General features: G+C 38.8%; 1 protein-coding gene and 1 long non-coding RNA gene across 5 annotated transcripts in view; both read right to left on the bottom strand.

Moving 5' to 3' along the window:
* Positions 1-20197, bottom strand: part of kcnab2a (potassium voltage-gated channel, shaker-related subfamily, beta member 2 a) — a 45654-nt gene that overhangs the window by 4530 nt on the left and 20927 nt on the right. Inside the window, exons 2-13 of one of the 4 annotated variants that reach the window (XM_034869105.1) lie at positions 11523-11566; positions 11152-11189; positions 10787-10866; positions 6029-6073; positions 5440-5484; positions 5145-5188; positions 4774-4860; positions 3396-3481; positions 3131-3251; positions 2818-2912; positions 1487-1650; positions 1320-1330 (exon numbers count right to left, since the gene is read on the bottom strand). In XM_034869105.1, coding sequence (XP_034724996.1) covers positions 1320-1330; positions 1487-1650; positions 2818-2912; positions 3131-3251; positions 3396-3481; positions 4774-4860; positions 5145-5188; positions 5440-5484; positions 6029-6073; positions 10787-10866; positions 11152-11189; positions 11523-11566 — 860 coding nt within the window. Of the gene's footprint in view, positions 1-573; positions 1651-2817; positions 2913-3130; positions 3252-3395; positions 3482-4773; positions 4861-5144; positions 5189-5439; positions 5485-6028; positions 6074-10786; positions 10867-11151; positions 11190-11522; positions 11567-20197 lie in introns of those variants that run through there. The other 3 variants (XM_034869104.1, XM_034869102.1, XM_034869103.1) reach the window with 3 other exon arrangements.
* Positions 7270-7796, bottom strand: LOC117943166. The gene is made up of 2 exons (XR_004656300.1): positions 7573-7796; positions 7270-7540 (listed from the first exon to the last, which is right to left on the bottom strand). It is a non-coding gene; the product is annotated as an uncharacterized LOC117943166 (long non-coding RNA).

Genomic DNA, 20197 nt, shown 5'->3' with positions numbered 1-20197 from the left:
GTCAGCAGCCTGCCATGATTGAATAAAAATAACGGACAGCAGCAAGACTGAATTTGAAAATGAAAAGATAAATGTAATCCTGGTCATTTTTAATAAACTCAGTATCTGCAGCGATATTAATCTGACTTATCAGTGCAGCATAGCTGTGTGAAATAAATGTAGAGGAACAAAAACACAATATTTCTCTCCGACATGTAGTGGCGTAGAAGTACAAAGAAAAAATAAAATGGAAGTACAAGTACCTCAAAATTGCCCTTCAGTGTAATACTTGAATAAATGCCTAAATTCCGATACTGCACTCTGCTAATAATATGCTATTAAAACTGTGAGCTGTATTATGCAATAACACTGCACAGAATTGAGGAAAATACACTGCACATTACTGCATAAAGGGATGACAAATTTAGGTGTAATAATAGGGGGATAACCTTGTGTCACAGATTGACTCTTTGTATTAGTTTTATTCTATGATAAGATGTAATATGTATCTGTTTTGTTTAAAACCCCATAAATAAATCATACAAAAAAAACGAAAGAATAGGGGGATAATACTTCTACAAATCATCGACCAACTTGAAAATAAAGTTGAACGTCTGGAGTGTTGCAAGTGTAGACCTTCCCTCGTGCCACTGAGATACCCACATCATATATTAACTATTCTCACAACCACCACCTGAATTTACCACCGGCTCCAGCAGCAGCAGCATGCCTCCGTCCATCAGTGTTATACAGTTTGTATTCAATACTGAAGTGCCACAGTGATGTAGAGGACTACATGATGGACATAAATCTCCTGTGCTGCCTTCAGGAGTGCTGGAAGGATTTACAGTAATGGGAGAGATGAAGGTGTCCACTAATGAGCCGTTAAACCTAAGCTATGACCTCGCATTACGGCGAGGGTGAAAAATCTGCCATGTTCGGCGCTGAGATAGGAGAGGCAGTCCTAGATTTACTCGCCTGCGACGCTAACATCTTGACGCTTTAACAGCCCTCGCAGTAGCATACGTCTTCTGGGGTTTGCACAGTCTCACTTCCCTGCCCGGCAGTGAATCGATATCGGTCACAAGCTGGATTTATGTCTGGGATTCTATTTGAATTCAGACACTGGGAACTGTAAATGTTAACACCCTAGACCTGCATACACAAATATATACTGTAAACATGTTTGCATTACTCATGATGTTTACATTACAGTCTTAATGTATCCAAGGAAATGTGCCAGATCCTTCTTTGGAAGGCTCCTATTGTATATTCTATTAATGCTAAAGCTTATTGGTCCCTGAGAGACCTGTTATATATGAGTTAATGTCCCTATTTACCTGGATTCCCTCTATGGTCTACTCTCTTTTCCTCATTAACCTCTTTAAAAAAAAAAAATGACAGTAGTTACAGCACACACAAAGACGTGACAACACAACACAACAGTCAAACCAGACAGCTGCCGGAGCCGTGTTGACCTCGGCCCGTCCGAGGCAGAGGGACGGACAGACAGACAGAAAGAGAGAGAGCGGCAGAGTGTATCTGCGTACCGATGGCGAGTTGGGGCAGTGTGCAGCCCAGCCGCTCCGCGATTGCCTGCAGCTCTTTCAACTTCGCCTGCTGACGCCGGCCCTCCTCGCTCAAGATCTTGTCCTTCAACCACTGGTAACCCTGTCGAAAACACAGCACACCTGCTCGAAAACACAGCCCTGCTCACACACCGCTGCACCGCAGCTCCTGTGTCACCAGGGCCTGTTTTTAAACATGTGACTCTGTCTCCTGCGGCCTACATCTCAGCCAGGGAACATAGCTACAGCTACCCATACTGAAATGCTGAATTGTTTGTTCATTATTATTAATATTATAAAGTTACAAACAGAGACAGACAATTCCATATTTATATTGACTATTGTTGCTTTTACTGACATATCAAGTCAAGTCAAAACACTAATCTTTATATAGTATCAAGCATCAGGAGTTATACCATAATGCTATTAGTAACAGATTAGAAACCTGTGAGAATAATCAAAGAGCCAAAATACCACAAACATCCACAGACAACACTGAACCAGACAGCAAGCAGCACATTCCACACAAGTCACCACAAGTACTGCACAACACCGAAATGGAAAGCTACTTTTTGATCAACGGTCACTGACACACGAACCACAGACACACAACATGCCACTCCACTACAAAGACACTCTGTTGCTTAAGTCAGGCATTAGCTTTTGTCTAAAAGCAGAGGCAGTCGTCTCTGACTCAATACTAATTTTTTTCAGATTCAACATTTCACAATCCAATTTGTGTTTTAATATTTTGTATTATAAAAAGTTAATATGTCACAGTAAAGTGAAATATTCCACTGGGTTTGTGAGTGTATGTTATTAAAACTAGTTCTCCTCCTTAAAATGTTCAATTGTGACTATTTTGATCCCTTATGCTTAGAGGAAAACAAAGGTTTTGCCAAACAAAAGTTTCCTGAAACATTATGATTCATAATTATTTAGTTTAATAAGTGTTGGTATACATAGCAGATATTAAATATGTGTGTATGCATGTATTGATTGTTTTGTGTGCATTAAAATGCGTTAAGCTGACACCAGCTGGCAAACAGAACCACTCAGGAAGAGATGCACGGTGCATGGCATCAACCATGGCAGTGAAAACACAGATATGTGAGGTGTGCACAGAATTAAAGAACTTGTAAGACACGATACACCCAATAAACAAACAAACAAACAAACTAGCAACCAGTAAGGAGACAAGGAACGGTGACACTAGCACAGCTGACCAGAGCGGGATAAAGATAGAAAACAGCGAGCGCAGTTTGTCTACCTTCAGAGAGGCCCGGGAGTACGGAGGAACCCTGCCGTCATATTTCCCTGAGATGATCCCACATGCCAGTGGTGACCACGTCATGGCCCCTACACCTGGGAGCAAAAGATGTGATCATCATAACACCATCACTTCCTCAGAGTTGAAGTGCTTAATTTGTCTTTGGAGGACTAAACACTAGGTCCTTGCTGCAAAAGTTTAAAATTTTGGAAATCTGAAAACCTTTGTTCTAATATGCATGTAAAACTAGGATTGGTTTTTCCAGAATTTGTGTCCAATATTATTGCAGTCACCTAACTCCATCACGACTTACCTATCTTATGGAAGAGCTCAGGAAGCTGCACCTCCACCTTCTCTCTCTGGAACATGTGGTACTCAGCCTGCTCGCAGATGGGAGGAATCTGGTTGAATTGTCGAGCCACAGAGTACGCTTCCTAAAGAAAAACATGGAAGTAACAAAAAATTAGGCTCATACACAGTACAGTACTGAATATATTTTATAAAAAACATCACTGGACATTAGGAACAGTAAGGATACAGCAACCTGTGTATCCCTACACAGATGCTCTGGGTCTCACCATTATTTCCATGGGGCTCCAGCGGGATGTTCCCCAGTACATGGCCATGCCTTGGTTTATCACATGGGTCATTGCGCGAACCGTTTCTGCAAGTAAAAAATACACAAAAATATCAATACCACCATTAATGCTGGAGTCACAAACAGTTTGAGTGTTTATGGACTAGCGTTTTCTCTGCTGTTTTTTATTCTCTATAAAACACAGCAATGTGCTGAATGGATCTGAGCGGTTCTGTATGATTATAAGAGATTTAACTGGTATCATTTGCATTTAAAATGGACTGGGTCATTCAGGAGAGAAGTGGGAAAGCTGATTAGGTTAATCAGAACGGTGACGTCGATTCATTACAAGGCACACTTGGATGACAGTGATGTAAAAATCCACAATAAATTGTGCTACAGGGGAACATAGGCAGAGCCCAGTAAAATAAACAAGAGATGACAGGCACACATTCAAATATTTAATCACAGACAAAGCGTTTCACTAGGTTGACAGGCTGGACTACAGCTCATGTATTTAAAGCAAGGAGGATTAAAAAAATGTTTAGTTCTATAAAAAATTAAGTCTGAGATTTGGTTTTTCCATTAATGTGCTGACTAAATGTTACACATATTAATCTAATGGTATTTTGTCAACATAATAATCCTCAATCCATCTATTCTCTGTTTCTGAAAACCTAATCAGTCCTATCATCTAGTGGGCGCTTGGCTTAAGAGGGTTTCTCTGTAAAGTGAGACAACAGCAGCTTCCACCTCTTCACCCTGCACACTGCCCTTTAGCTACTGCCAGAATAAAACACACCAGATGGTCCAACTACTGCAATTTTGAAGGCATGGACTCAAAGCTGTCCCTGTGAACTGTGTGCAATCTTTAAAGGGCAGATGAGCAAAAAATTGCCTCGACGTTTGCATTAAAAACACCAGCTACTTCTGACTAACAAGACACTAAATTATTGTGAAAGCGTCTAAGCCAGTGAAGCATTACACTGAGGGCAGGAAGATGACCTCTGACCGAACTCTGTAACCCAAAATGGAGCTCCTAGGGAGCAGATGCATACTGTGTGACCAGCTGAGCCCACACACACAGTTAGTGCTCTGCCATTTAAAAGGTCTACAGCATCACTATCTATCCTCATTCTGAGTGTGGAGCTGCAAGCACCAGGACAACATGCAGCTTTTAAAAATAGATAATTCCGTTACAAGACGTTTGTATATCTATATCTTTGAGTTACAGTAGTCATAGAGACAAAAAAGAGGGTCTTTTTAAGTGCTATATGACAAAATAACAGAAAAACATGGTTTAGTAAAGGAGAGGGAATGAAAAAAACAATAGGTGATATTTCAAAAGCGATAAAGGAGGGAGACAATAGAATAATTACCTTCCATAGGTGTATTAGGGTCTGGTCTGTTTGCAAAAACCACATCCACATAGTCTAACTGCAGTCTTTCTAGAGAGGCTTTTAAACCTAGAAAAATGAACCACAGTTAGTCCAGTAACAGTGAACAAACATGATTATTTTCATACAAACCTCAAACTATATACTGCCAAACCGCTATACCGCCAAGTAAATAAAGCAGACTATTATCTTAAACTATTTAGTGTCCCCAAAAGTTTTTCAAAAGTCTTGAGGGCCTCAATTTAAAAAAAGAAAAGCAGCACTGATTCCTTAAGCCAAAGCTTCCAATTAGGAAGTATTGTGTGGATGCAGTGTCAGTAATTTATCCAATAACCTGCCGTGCTGCTACTTACCTTCTATAATGTGTTTTCGGGACAAACCTCTTTCAGTCTCCGCTCTACAAAGAAAAGCAACAAAAATACACTTGACGTTATCAATTACTTGAAATATGACTGGACCTGCCCCCTCGGCTGTGATGTAGCATCCATTCTTTGTGAAATATGATATAATACTGTGTTTTATTAAAAGTACCTGAAAACAGATTGGTTTGGATGACACATGATCCCATTACCAGGAGCATCAAACTGAAAAATTATAAAGAAGGATGGTTTCTCACTTGAGTCAAAGAAGCAGCCAGGTGAAACTTACTTTCCACCCCAGAAGATCTTTGTTGTTATCACCAGGCTTGAACGTCTGAAAATGGGAAATGAAAGCACATCTGTTACATCTGCCAAACACAGAATTATAGCAACAACAAAAAGGCCTCATGTATGGAAGCTGGAGATATCCTTGGTCTACACAAACCTTATATTATGTTAACAGCTAGGATGAAGATTGGACTCCTGCTTTAGGCAATCATGCATTTCCACATTATTCTTTCAGTGTCACACACACACCCACATCCCACAATAAGTGGGACTGTGCCACAACTTGACTAGCGTCAATGAATGAACGTAAAACCGGACAGAGCTATACAAATGCCGATCCAGGTGTGACAAAGTAGGGGACAAGGGACTAGAAGTACATCCATTATTCAGCATCTTTGAGGATTTACACAGAAATGTGGCCATGGCGCGGATGCCGGCATTAATCTTTCATCTTCATACCTTACTGCTCCAGTTCACAACACACATCCTCCAAATACTGTATGCGCAATGAAGGATACAAGATTAGGAAGGCTGGCTGGAACGGAAATAAAAAAAATAGACACCAAACTTAATTTAGGTGTGCCTCGTACCTCCATCCTTTCTTCTTTATGATGTTTCCGAGCACCACCTCTGCCCTGCGAAGCAAACAGTGAGAAGATTAAATAAAGATTTTGAAATGATAACAGTGTTAATATCCGTCTGAGGAATCAATTCAGTGTGTGTGTGTGTGTGTGTTAGAGTCACAAGAGCCTGGGACCAGCTGTGCCAACACTATGGCTGCTAATGAGTGACATTATGATCAACATGGGGCTTGTTAGGGATGGCCAGAGACCTGTCAGTAGGATATCTCTCCAGTGCTCTCACTCTGACAAATAATGGAAACACAGTTTCAGATCAAATGTAATTGGACACTCCTTAGAGGTAAAAAAAAAACTAGTACTAATAATAATAATAACTACTAAGATTTGTTTTAAATTCATTTTGGGTGCACTGATGAATAAAGCCAGCAATCAAGGTAGTTTTCCAAGTGTGAGAAGTGTTGTTGTAAACTACAAGCGTCATAATTCATCTTAGCTACGACAGCGCATTAGTGCTCCTGCCAGTGGCTGCGTGTCTGTGGCAAGACAGTGTGACTTGTGCTAATCAGATGGGGATATATCATGTGTCAACTAAACTAGAAATACAGATGGCTTATACCAGACTGAAAGACTAGCATGCCTGTACAACTGTCACTTACTGGGATTGCAAGATGAAACAGAGTTGAAGGAAAATTCCAGCATCTATTTTAAAAATCAACTAGTTAAAAAAATTCTTTAAGCAAAGCTGGCAAACATTTGCTATTTTCAAATTCTTGTGTAAGAATTAGTTACTGTAAGAATTACTAGTGTAACCTTTTTTCTGCTTTTTTTGTCGTTTGTGATAGTAAAGTGAATATCTATGGGTTTGGGAATGTTGACATTTGACATTTCAAGATGGTCACGTTGGACTCTGGGAAATTGTGATGGTCATTTTAAACCATTATCTGACATTTTAAAGACTAGTCAGTAAATCTAGAAAAAATGATTGATAATGAAATTAAACGTAAGTTGATCCCCAAACGGTTCCGCTCAGCTGCTTTACATTTAGGTGGGCTGAAACACATATTTGAAATGATGTTAAATTTGTTAATCTGGAAAGTTTTCTGAAATTCTACAATGACCAATTATAATAATAACAACCAAGTTTAAAATGGGCCAGTTTACGATTCTGATGTTATGATACCTGTCAGCAAAAATATTAGTTTCACAGTATTGTGATACTGCGATTACAGCTTTAAAATGTATTATTTTTTAAATGTCTGGGTAAAAAAAACATTGAACACAATGCATGCTATTTTATACACACTGCACACTGGCAGGGAGTGGGATTTCTAAAGTGCACTTTCGGTTCTTGAAGACTATTAAAAAACAGCTCATACCTTAAGAACGGTATGATGGAAAATTTCAGTGGTTTTAAAACCGTGACTTTTTAAAACCAAGGTGGAACTCTAAACCGGTAAATGCCTAGTTTGAAAGAAGAAACAGAAATGTTCCTTAGACGGGGCTAATCTTCTTCTGATGTGGCTAAAATTAACTGTAATGTGACCTCAGTGCACGTAACAATTAACCTCCGTCTCCCTTTTCTTGCTGTTTGAGATTTTCTGGAGAAAGCTTTTATTGTGAAACAATTTGTACCTTTTGTTTTGAAAGGTGCCAGTTACGTGTTAAAGTAAGCAAATCTTTACTTACTGTAACATTTAACACCCTCATCTCCCTCTAACTTCCCATTGTATATTTGTATCTTTCTTCTCCCTGACAGGACGAGTTCATAGAGGTTAACTTCACTTCACTTAAACTCACATTTGGCTGTGTCATGTTATACAGTGACACCAGACAGACAATCTTATAGCCATACTGCCCAGTCAAGTATATGTATCCACTGTATGTGAGTTGGTGCCAACACTTTGCAGTCACAGATGTATGGATGCTTGTTAAGGGTAAGTAAGTACGACAAGGCAATGAACTCAAACATATAGGAATTGTATATCTTTTTTCATATTGTTCGATTCATGCACGTGTTTTTATCATTTATTTTGTTTCTCTCGTTTTTTCACTTATTAAAAAGGTAAATTCAATAAAATATAAATACTGTTAGTCTGCTGATCCAACAGGCAGCACGAGTACAGAAGGTGCTGAACTACTAAGGGCGGTTTCAGGCCCTGACAACTGGACCCACACCTTTAAAAAAAATGAGCACTCACTACTCCCCTGGAAGCAGTAATGTGTGTGTTTGTGTCCATAATAGTTTTACAGCGTGTGTGTGTGTGTGTGTGTGTGTGTGTGTGTGTCTCTGGCAAACATCCACACAGTGCACTGTGTTGCCCTTCTGAAATGTCTGTGAGCACAAACATAAGCTACAGTGTGCCTTGAGCAAGCAGGTTGACCTTTTTCATCCATCCATGAATTAGGTCTTTTGTCCAGCCCAGAGTGGATGACTTTGTGACATAATTTTGCATTATTCATGCATTTACAACATGTTAACACTTTCTGATTTCTCTGTAATTATGCTTCCAATTTGTCACTGGTTCCACACAATAGCATGCAATTATATGCATCCAGGTTGAAATGTCTAAGCCTAAAAGAAAATGCAGCAGAAAATTCTGTTCTGCCAATTACTCATATTTTTTTATGCTTTGATGCCGTATGTGTTTGTGCTGATAACAGAAGCTATGCGGGATAAGCAGAACATGTTTATTTGTGCAATTACACATTATTTATATTTTTCTGAAAAACACTGGCTTGCATATTGGGATGGATATGCTGGCTAGGATTCACACTGAATATCTAAATGTCTGTATGTGCTGAATGTTTGTTTTATGGCAGTTCTGTTTTGTAGGACTATGCCAGAACAAACATGCCAAACAAACACCCAACTGACATATGGTGTGCATGAGCAGAGTGTAAGCACAGCTTACAAACTTCCACGCTCGAACACAGAATTAACAGTATAGCAGCCGACTGTACAGCCACCAGCACCACTTCACGTTCTCCAAGTCCGACTGATTAAGAAATCGCAGTATACCAGAACCAAAGACTTCACATGAAAGCTTTTTCAATTCTGATGTGCAAAGTGTGGGATTGGTTCTACTCCTGTGTATGTGTCTAATATAAGCTTCTCTGCGCTGCTTTGCAGTGGAAGGTGTTAGGATTACCACCTGTGCAACACATACTAAGCTGTGAGACATGCTGTTGCAAAACATTTGCACGTGTCTGACAGATGATGATCAATGACAGAGTTGGTCAAAGATCAACTTTTTCTGGCCTCCGATCCTAAAACACGGCGAAGGGATTGAGGTTGAAAGAGCCCCAGAATAATATAGCATGTATACAATAACTGCTAAAGGCACTAGATAGGGAAAACACTACGACCTGCTGAATGTTTGTCTTCTTTGTGAGACACTGATGCATTTCCAAAACATAATGGCAAAACTATGCTATTCTTAGGAGGATTAAAATAAGAATTTGGTGCTGTTAATCAGAGATACTGTTTGCGAAGGATAATCCCTTTAGATTATTTCAAAGCATACAAATTACTACAAAGCCAGATTTTTCCATGCTGGAATTGAAGTCTTCACTCCATCCAGCAATAAGGCATACAAGAGTGCTTTCTGATGTTAAAAATATCAACACTGGCTGTCCTGTAAATTAAGACTATGAATATGTGAACTATCATTATGTAAATACTGTATCATAAAAAAATCCTTTAACTATGTAAATACTGTACATGTCCACACTACTTATATTTCTTTTATTTATATTTCTACTCTAATTTTTATATACTTCTTGCAACTGTAACACATAATTTCCCTTCAGGGATAAATCAAGTATTTCTGATTTTGACAAGGTGGCAACCCTAATCTCAGGTGGAAGATCAAGGACACAGACAATAGTCCGTTACTAAAACTACTTTCTACAAACACATCGGTCCCAATGAAAACTGTTGATCGTGATGTTTGTGGATTGGAGAGTTGTAGAGTAACACATACTACAAATACTGTGAAGACACATGGCTGATGATGTTGAATTTTTCACAACTTTGACTCACTCAAATAAAACCTCCATTGTGTTTGTGTGGCGCCTAAAGCCTCTGCACATCGAACTGAAATTATTTGCATGGCTACACAGCTATAGCAGTTAGAAGTGTGTTGCTGTGATTTGGGTAAACTGACCCCCCACTTTAAGTATCAGGGGTTGTTTTACCACTAGTAGAGAAAACACACCCGCAGTGTCTATTCTGGATGTATGTAGTTAGATCCTCTCTAATGCTCTGAACATTTGCCTTGTGCAAAACTGTGGATCATGCTTCCACCTGAGACTCAAGCAAGGCAACTGAACACACACACACACACACACACACACACACACACACAACTCTCATTAAGCAATGTCTGTAAAAGTATTTAAATTAAATTATTATTTTTTACGTTTTTGAGCACTGGCCCTATAGATTAACTAGCTGATTGTATGTACTGGCCGGTGGTAATTTTTTTATCACTGACCATAATAACATGGGAAAAAAATTAAATCACTGAGAGATGATTTGTGGAGGCAACAGCGCAAAACACAGCACACTTTTATGTTATTACGAGATGTACAAACATATGTTTGGCTTATTATCAAAATTTGGCGGGTCAAATTAGACTCTAACAGCCCACCACATTCTAGGTAATGGGAATTAATGGGAACTATATAATCTCTACCTAGTGCCCTTATGGTTGTGGTAATAGTTGGCGTTACTGCTCTGTGACCTGTGGCACGGGATATACTCACTTCCCAGCAGCGTAGACCTCCGCTGTGTCAAACAGATTGATGCCATTTTCATAGGCCAGAGTCATCAGCTGTTCTGCCATCTGTTGAGAGATCAGGGGAGAAGGAACAGAGAAGGTGAAGGGTGGGGTGACAGACCACTGATGTGAGGACTTCTCAATGATTAATCTTCCTACAAAAAACAGGCTGCGGTGGCTTTGCCTTCCTATAATGTGTTTATTCTCTGCCTGCCGTTTCCCTATGACAGTATGTTTTCACTGTAGGTAAAAACAGGCTTCTTGTGCAACCCTTGATGTGCCAGATCACGTGGAGGGCTTCCATTCCCGAGCACTGACTGATGGAGGATGACAAAATCCATCTGCTCTCACCTCATCAGTTATCTGTCCACCAAACGTCACCCATGTTCCTACAGAGGTCAACAGGGAGGTGGGGTCAGAGTGTAAGTACATAAACACACGTACACAAAGATGAACAAGTAAACAGTTGTACTATATGTTCTGCACAAGTGATACTGCACGTAATGGAAAACAAGATCGAGCTCAGAGCATTAGGGCATTCAGGAGAATATATTTGAGCCGGAATTTATATTTTCCCACACCACGTGAAAAAACGATTTCATCTTTTTTTGAAGATACAAAGTTACTGTGGGGTTATGAGTTCCCCTCACAGATCTTCTATATAAAGTGTTTGGTTGTGCATCAAACTGTTCAGTGTGTCTTATGATCAAAAAGACTCATACCTAATCCAAGGCAGGACACCCGCAGGCCCGACTTCCCAAGGTTTCTGTCAAAACAGAGAAAATTACATTAAGATGAAAGCAGCACTGGGGTGGCAGTCATTTGTGATATTTTGCTCTCTTGGCAGTGGCTATGACCATTAGAGTAGGACTTCAATTGTCATTTTTATTATTGATATAATAAATAAGCCTATCACTCATGTGTAATGTGAGTAAAGCAGGCGATTGCAGTGAAAGTCATTGAAGCCGGGAGGAACAGGGGTTTTGTATGGATTTGGCAGCCAGCATCTACTGCAGCACTGACACATGCATTTTAGATATGTAAGGAAGGACAGTAACACGTGTACCGTCAATTAGAATTTGTGTGTGTGTGTGTGTGCGCGTGTGTGCGTGCGTGCAGTGAAATGCCAGGGGAAAGTCAGAGAGAGGAAGTGGTTCTTAAGCAGGCCCACCCTGACATCCACTGAAATTTCTCCCAGCACACCGGGATGCCTCAGCCGCCATCTGACGTAAATCCCCCCACAGCACTGCGGAAGCTTGACTACTCACAACAACTTGCTTTGAAAGCTGGCATCTCTGAGCCTATCACAGTGCAGACAGTCCCCTCTGCAGACAACTACAGCTATCATTCTTTTGTGCGAGCATTTAAACTTCTCTTAGACGTCTATGGCTGCTAGTTAAATGGCAACACTCAAGTAACTGATCTTGTTAAATTTGTTGTCAATTTCTCTTTTTGGGAGGAATTTGTAGTGTATCTTCAGACCTTAATAGTTTGGTTCCCTCAGATATCACTGATATAAGAAATGTTTTAAACAAACAAAATGAAGTGTGCTACCTCTGGTCAACCTACTTTCAAAGATGAGCTGGCAGTGAAAAGAAATAAAAGAAATGTGGCATCAGAGATGATGTAATGTGCAGTAGTCAAAGTGAGCGTGTAGGAGGATATGTACTATATTTTTTTAAGACTGCCTATATAGAAATACAGTTGAAATGAAAAGCAGTAGAGAAAGAGACAGAGGATAGGTGTGCTGTGTGTGTGCAGAAGTGTGTTTTATGACTGCGTGTGTGACTGCATGTGTAAGTGGGACTGACTGACAGTGTGAGTGTGTGTGTGTGTGTGTATGTGGGGGTGTTTTGTGAAGCCATGATATGATTGCTGAATTGCTGCGGTGAATAACAAAACACTTAATTCAATGTTGTCTGTACAGCAGGTCCCAAAGAAACTGACTAAACCATTTAAAATAAATATGGATTTATAATAATATGTATTTCCATATAAACTCAATTTCGGAAGTGTGAATCCAGTTAATGTTCACTTCATCATCCAACATCATTATTTCCACTCTTCACTGAACCATCATGGATGCTAGCAGAGGCTCTCCATTCATTTATATTCTTTGTTTTCTAAATTAAGGTCTTGCAAATCACAGCAAAAGTCAACTTTCAGCCATCAGAGGTTTCAGTGAGATCGAAGAATTTAGAAAAATATTGAAATTGTATCCATTGTGTATAGTAAAGCATTTGGGTCAAACACATTCACAACAAAGAGCATCATTAAAAAGATGTGTTTTGGTCAGTGAGGTCTGTAATCGTGTTAAAGTCTGAGTCGGAGAACTCGATGACGTCACGTATAGGAGCCCTTTGAGAGAGAAAGATAAGAGAATCCATGGGACCACGTGCCCTTACTCTGCACCGCAGTGTCAAGTCCCTTCTGGCAAACCACTGGAGCCAATCTACAATTAACTGCCTCTTAATTGAATGAGTACAATACCCCCTCCGGTTGCTGCTGATGGCACGAATGGAGAAAAAACCAAAACTAAAAGCAGCTCACTGACTAAAATTGTTAGTGGAGCATATTTCCTAGAGGATGGACTGAGTCAAGTGCAAAATATGAATATTTTAATTAAATATTCTGCTTGACTGCCTCTTTTAGTAGGTAGTCTCTAAACAATGTAGAGTGAGTCAATTTCAAGCCTCGCACTGTTCCACATGTAAACAACTAATGTGATTAAATGTGACATTAGTGTTGCTTAATGTGTTAAGACATGGTGCACATACATGTTCAGAAAATGAGATGCATAGTAAACTCATAAGATATACCAGGAGAAACTGTATTCACATTCTTCTAGAGTAGCACCCTTTTCATCAGCGTGTGTAAGGGCTTATCTAAAAGCAAAGCTAACTGTGTAAGTGTTGCATTACCATGATTTAACCATGAACACTGCACATACAGTAGCAGTACATTTAAGCACCTCCTTGAACCTTAAAATAAATAACCAGGATATCAGACTACACAGCCCTGCCCTTGTCATTGTTCTCATTGTAAAGATGTTCCTTTGTCAGCACATTGTTGTGTTCAATAATTTACTAGACTGGCCTTGAATACTGCATTGTGCGTTGCTAAAATGACCCTCTGCTAGGGCCTGTAAGCAGGCAGGGGTTAGGTTTGCGCTGAGTCTCAGCAGACATGAACCACAGCAGTAATGCCATCTCTCTCACACCCTCCTCAATAATGAAGGAGACAGCCAGGCGCAGTACACGACAGCAACATCAATGCAGCCGCGGGGACAAAGACGGATGAGAAACGTAGTGAGCATGTCTAGTCTGGCTGTTTACTTTGAAATACTAGGAAGCCTTTTCATGAGTTAACATAAGCCTTCTGATCCCATCAGCCAGAAGCTCAAGTGGACAAGGCAAGGGTTTTAATTTTCTAATGTTGATTATGTGATTAAGGGTGGCTTGGAGATATATATGGGGCTTGTTTACACACACAGGTTGCGTTTCACATCAGCTTGATACAATAAGTCCCGCTCGTCTAAGTCCACCATTCAGCTCTGCTGATGACTTTGGCCCCCAATGATGAAAGCCATTTTTTGTAACACAGAGGAGCTTATTTTCCATCAATGTCAACATTAGGCAGGGTATATCTTTCTTATCTTATCTTCATTAATTATTGATTACTGAATTGTTGGCTAGTTATCTAGAAGAAAAATCTGAAATAGAAGAGAGAAAGATGTGAAATAGCAGGACATAAACCCAGCAATGGAAAGTATGCACAGATAAAAAAATGAGTAGGTGAACATTAATGTCATTGTTAATGGACTGACCTGTTAAATAACAAAAGGTGGGTCTCAATTCCAATACTTTTGTCAGTACAAGTACATATAGTACACTTTGTACACTACAGTATGTACTCACTTGTGTAGTGTGTACATTTCGACAGGGTAGTGTTTACTTCTTTTTAATGGTAAATTGCAGCTGGACCATATTACCGCCATCTACAAACGTCCTGGTGTTGGAATCCTTTCCAGTAAAACAAAGTCATACTTTTTATACTGTTTTTCAGTATTTAGCTTTCAGTATTTTAGCTGTGTTTAAGCAAGGTACCCGCTAACAGACACTAATTGTCTCTTGATCCTATTGTTAAACTATCATAATAAAGCAACCTGGAAGGCTACAGCAAGTACTTATACAACCTACATATTAAAAACGTACTGGTTCAAACATCCATCATTTTTGCTAGTCTTGAATTAATAATTCAGCACAAAATTCATTATTTTGCCTTATGTCATCGTACGACGCCATCAAGTATATCCCAATAAAAAGCTTTACAACATAAAATGATGAACTGGTTACAGTAAGTCTCGGTAAGGTGTGACAGCGAGGTATAAGGACTGATGGCATAGACTGAGAGGTCGACGGACTGGATGGGAAAGAAGACTGAAAGTCAATGTGATGTCAGCGGACAGGGCAGGGTGATGAATTTGAAAGCAAGGTCACAGAGCTGTAAAAAGGAATGTGTTGAGAGATATGTTCACCGAGCAGCTATTAATACTACCTAACTCGTGGGTTCAGCTTCAGAATGCATGCAGACCGAATGCCACTAGCTCGTGTTGGCTGCAGGTGGTTTCCTCCATCATTCAGGTTTATGTAACATCCATTAAAGGAAGGAGTGACAGTGGAGAATATTAGATTAGAAATTTCCTGACTAGACAGTAGGAATAGGGCGTGCCACTTTACTCTTAAGCTGCTTATACTCATTAACTGTTAGCATATGCACTATTTATAAGGCTGTGCAAAGACAGCGGCAACAGTTTTTCTTGAAACTAGAGATGTTCCGATACTGATACCAGTATCGATATCGCCTCCGATAAGGCCTAAAACGCTGGTATCGATATCAGGAAGTACCGGAGTTTATGATACCAGGTAATAAAGAAACAGAATGGAAATCTACATTAAAAATAATTTATTAATGTTCTTTTTCCGTTATGACTGACCGTCAAACTGCATAATAAAAGAAAGTTCTGTGGTGTTCATTGTTTGTCACAAAAAGTTGTGAAAACTTGAGCCAGACCAAACAACAAATATAGAAATCATATCACATCCATACAGGGACAGTAGTGTACAGTTGTTAAAACATAATAAAATATATGACACACTGGTATTGGATCAGCACTTGGTATTGGCTGATGTGCAACTTCAGGTATCAGAATGAGTATGGAGAAGCAAAAAATGGTATCGGACCATCTCTACTTGAAACTTACCATAAAGAATCAATCTATCATTTAATATCTGCTTCTTTGTATTAGCAGAATTTCAACAATCATACAGTTGGATACTCTATTTATCCAATCATCATCAATTCCACTCATTGCTACGAAGCATGAATGGTTATGCGCTTCATTGTGCAAACCCTCCAGCATTCTACCATGAGGCTCTGTTCACTTGCTGCAAGCTGGATAACCTTTTGTTTTTACAACTTAACACGAAACAACTCAATTCTTGTTTCAGATAAAGCCCAAGATGGATTTGCGTGGTGTGAGTTGTGACAGGAGGTGAAGGGAAAAAGACTTATTTTTTCTTAAAGAGTTGAACTGTTGTTTTAAAGGAAGTGTTTGACATTTTGGGTAATACTAAACGGTTTTCTTGCCAAGAGTTAATGAGAAAATCAATAAAGAAGGAAGCGATTATCTTTGCTCAGCATAAAGAATGGAAGCAGAAGGAAACAGCTAGTGTAACTGTCTACCAGTAGATTAAAATATTTCCCATATATTGAATTATTCCTTTCAGTTCTAACCTCAACACGTGGCTAGACCTGCACAGAAGATCCTTTAAATTACAATTATTCAAGGCTCTATCAAATCACCTGTCCTGGGACGTTGTGAAGTTCTTGAAGGTAGTGCATTAAATGTTTTGGTATAGGCAACATTTGACCCTGAGATCTCACTCAAACATGTATTATCATGTCTTTTAAAGATGCTCTTAATAAGGATGTGCACGCTTTTGCACAAAAAAAAAAAAAGATCTGAATGTTATGGTTGCGAAATAGTTTGTACCTTTCAGAGTCACTTCCGGTCATCATTATAATTATCATAAGCAAAATGAACACACGCTCATTTATACACAGTATATAGTGTAATTTGCTTGCAGCGCCATATTTGACAGCAGCTTGGGAACACGTCAAATGTGATTTCATGTATTTCATTTCAAGTATGCAACACACGCAGCAAGAAATATAGAGCCACTGGCATTAAAGCAGTTTAAGACAGTTGTTGATAGCAGTTTATTTATTTATGTTTTTGACTTGGACATAAACAGATTTTCACCTCAGAGGGCTTCCCTGGGGCTAAATTTGTTTTTCTTCTAAGTCACACGTTTTCAGAGGCTCTTGTCTGGGGAAAAATCTGCCAGTCCCTACAGGGATGGAAAATCTTCTGCTATACGCTGGAGAGGAACGGGAGAGAAACTTCCAAGAACCTGTAGGGGATTCCACGTCTCTTTTAATGGATCTTTACTGTCATACTGAGCTCTGCTTTAATATCTTGACATGCTTTAAAATTGACAATCATAGCCAAAGGATATGGATAAAGCATATTCCCTGACAATGCCAACAGATTAAATGCATTTTATAATGTTTTTAAAAGCAACACACAACCTTATCTATTCTCTTTGTCATTTAACAGAAAACTCAAAAGGTGGTGTTAAGTTAGTTCAATTGCATAAACAAATCATTTAAATTTAACAATATGGCCTTTGCAATAAAAATGCCTTTCTTTAATCTACTTTTTTGTTATTTAAGACAAAAATATTATTTCAGTTGCACTTTTGATAAGGACACATCTGCTATTTTGAACGGTTTATATAAATAAAGGAGTCATTTTATTCTGTTAAAAAAAGTTCCTATTATGAACTTAAAATGGTAAATCCTATTGAGTATATTGTTACATCTGTGATCGATTAATAGATTAGTGGACCAACAGACAATGAATCAGCACTTATTCCATTAATCAATTAATTGTTTTGAGTCAGTTTTTGAGTTAAAAATGGCTTCAGGATCTTAAAGTTAAATAGCACCGTAGTCTTTTAATAACGCCTTAGTCTTTTATTAATGTAAACCAGACATTTGAAGATGTCATTGTGAGTTTAGTGGGAATTGTGACGGACATCTCTCACTATTTTCTTGCATTGTATAGACCAAACAATCCATTAATTGAGAACAAATCAACAGATTAATCGTTAATAAAGATAATCGTTTGTTGCAGTCCTAATCACAAATACGCTAATTAGAGGTATTTACATAAAAGGGTTAAATTGTGCTAACTAGCTGTAATGAGACCATCTTGCTGATGAACAGGAGATTGTGCTGGCTACTGTATAAATTTAGAGAAAACTGGCTGGTACCATCTGTCTAATTAAAAAAATGTTGACGTTAATATTCACGATACACATGACTAAGCATGATGTTGTGGGGCAGATGGGATTTTCCCTTGCTGGGCTGCACTCTATAACATTCTGCAGTAAGCTATAGCTCTGGCGTCCTGCTACAGTACAGGCTCACTTTCATCTGTACTACATTATTTCCTCAATCACAAATTACATAACCAGAAGTTCAAGTGCTTCTCATGCAGAAAGAAAACGCACAACACACATTTCATTAACCAAAACAAGTCTGTTGATTCAGCACTCATTTGTAAATCTCATCACATCTCCTTAATGTATGCAGAATGACTGGTCTAGTGTGCCAGATATATATATATAGATATATATATATATATATATATATATATATATATATATATATATATATATATATATATATATATATATATATATATATATATATATATATATATATATATATATATATATATATATATATATATATATATATATATTATAATAACCTCACACAGAGCATTGAACAAAGGACTTGCATCTCTAAATCTAGGCTATTTCTAGAGCATTTAAAAAATAATATGCAGGGAGAAATGAGTGGTGCTAACACACACACACACACACTATCTCTAATGAAACTATCAGTGAGACAAAGAAACAGCTGTCTTCATTTTCTCATTCAACATAACACAAGTGTGTCCCTCACGTGAACACGGATATAGGCAAAATATTCCACAACAATTTCCCCCCAATCTTACTCGATATCTTATACAACAACACAGACAAAACATCAGTGCATACAGTGAAACACAAGCCCACATCAGTAAATGAACCGTCCCACTGTTTGGCAATTTCTCTCCATATGCCAAGAGCAAACAGATGGCGAATGTTCTTTAAGATGACATATTAGTGGCAACTGTCGGCCTAAAATCTGTGCTGTGTGGATAAGTCTTAGTATTTACAGTAGAGTGGCCAAAGTATACTCCTGTATGCGAGTTATGTTCAAAAACTACCACAGTCTTTTTATGATTCATATTTCAAGGGGGAGGGCAGGCTGTGGAAAGCTGGCTCCCTGATGAAGAGCCCTTAGAATGCAGGAAAACGTCCCAGCGTGCACCCACACTCATGACGCCCCAAATCTCACACCCACAGCTTTTGTTACCAAAAGCCTGCGCAATCCATGCTTTTGCATTTGTGTAGCAAGCTATTGTTGGAAAAATGCTCAGTTTCTTCTTTCTTAAAAATTCCCCAACAAGGACAAGCACATTCCCATAGTTAAGTGCCACCTACTGAATTTCCCTTCTGCAATTACAGCTAATAATACAATAAGGGCATTAAACCCGTGTACTAATAGTTGATGTGTACATATTACACATTTTTGAAAGTATGCTGATCCCATTTCTGCCTTTATAAATTCTGCCATCTGTTACGTCAAGTCACTTCAAGGTGCACTAAATGAAACCAGAACTGGTGAGACAGGTTATCTTTGTGATTTATAAAAACACATCTCAGCTTCACACAACACAGTGGTGGGATTTCTATGCCATCTGCTTACACAACACTGCCAGTAGCTATTTACTGTGAATGTGATTCACTGTCAACTTTACAACCAAAAATGGACCTCCAGAGATGTGAGGAATCCTACTGACAGTCTGGGCTAAAGCAAGCTACTTGTAGATTTACACCAGGACAGAAGGTGAGTCAGCTCTGATTTACATGGCCACATCAATAAAGAATACTGCAAGTGTTGTGGAGCTGATACAAACTGTGACATAGAACAATACCATGCGTTAACAAACAACAAAATCCTCCTAAAAGCACAAATGTTATCCACTGGAGTTTATATGCACTCCTATATTTAGTCTGCACAAAAATGGCAGACCAACCAAAAAGATAAGATAATAAGATAATTTGTTTATTAGTCCCCAATGGGGAAATTACTGCACTACACTCTGTGTACACACTTTTTGTTAGTACTCACACACAGGCCTGAAATACACACA

Source organism: Etheostoma cragini, chromosome 4 (assembly GCF_013103735.1).
Source record: "Etheostoma cragini isolate CJK2018 chromosome 4, CSU_Ecrag_1.0, whole genome shotgun sequence".
In the NCBI taxonomy this organism is placed as follows: Eukaryota; Metazoa; Chordata; class Actinopteri; order Perciformes; family Percidae; genus Etheostoma; species Etheostoma cragini.
Note: the sequence above shows the minus strand (reverse complement) of the source record. Positions and strands in the feature narration are given on the sequence as shown.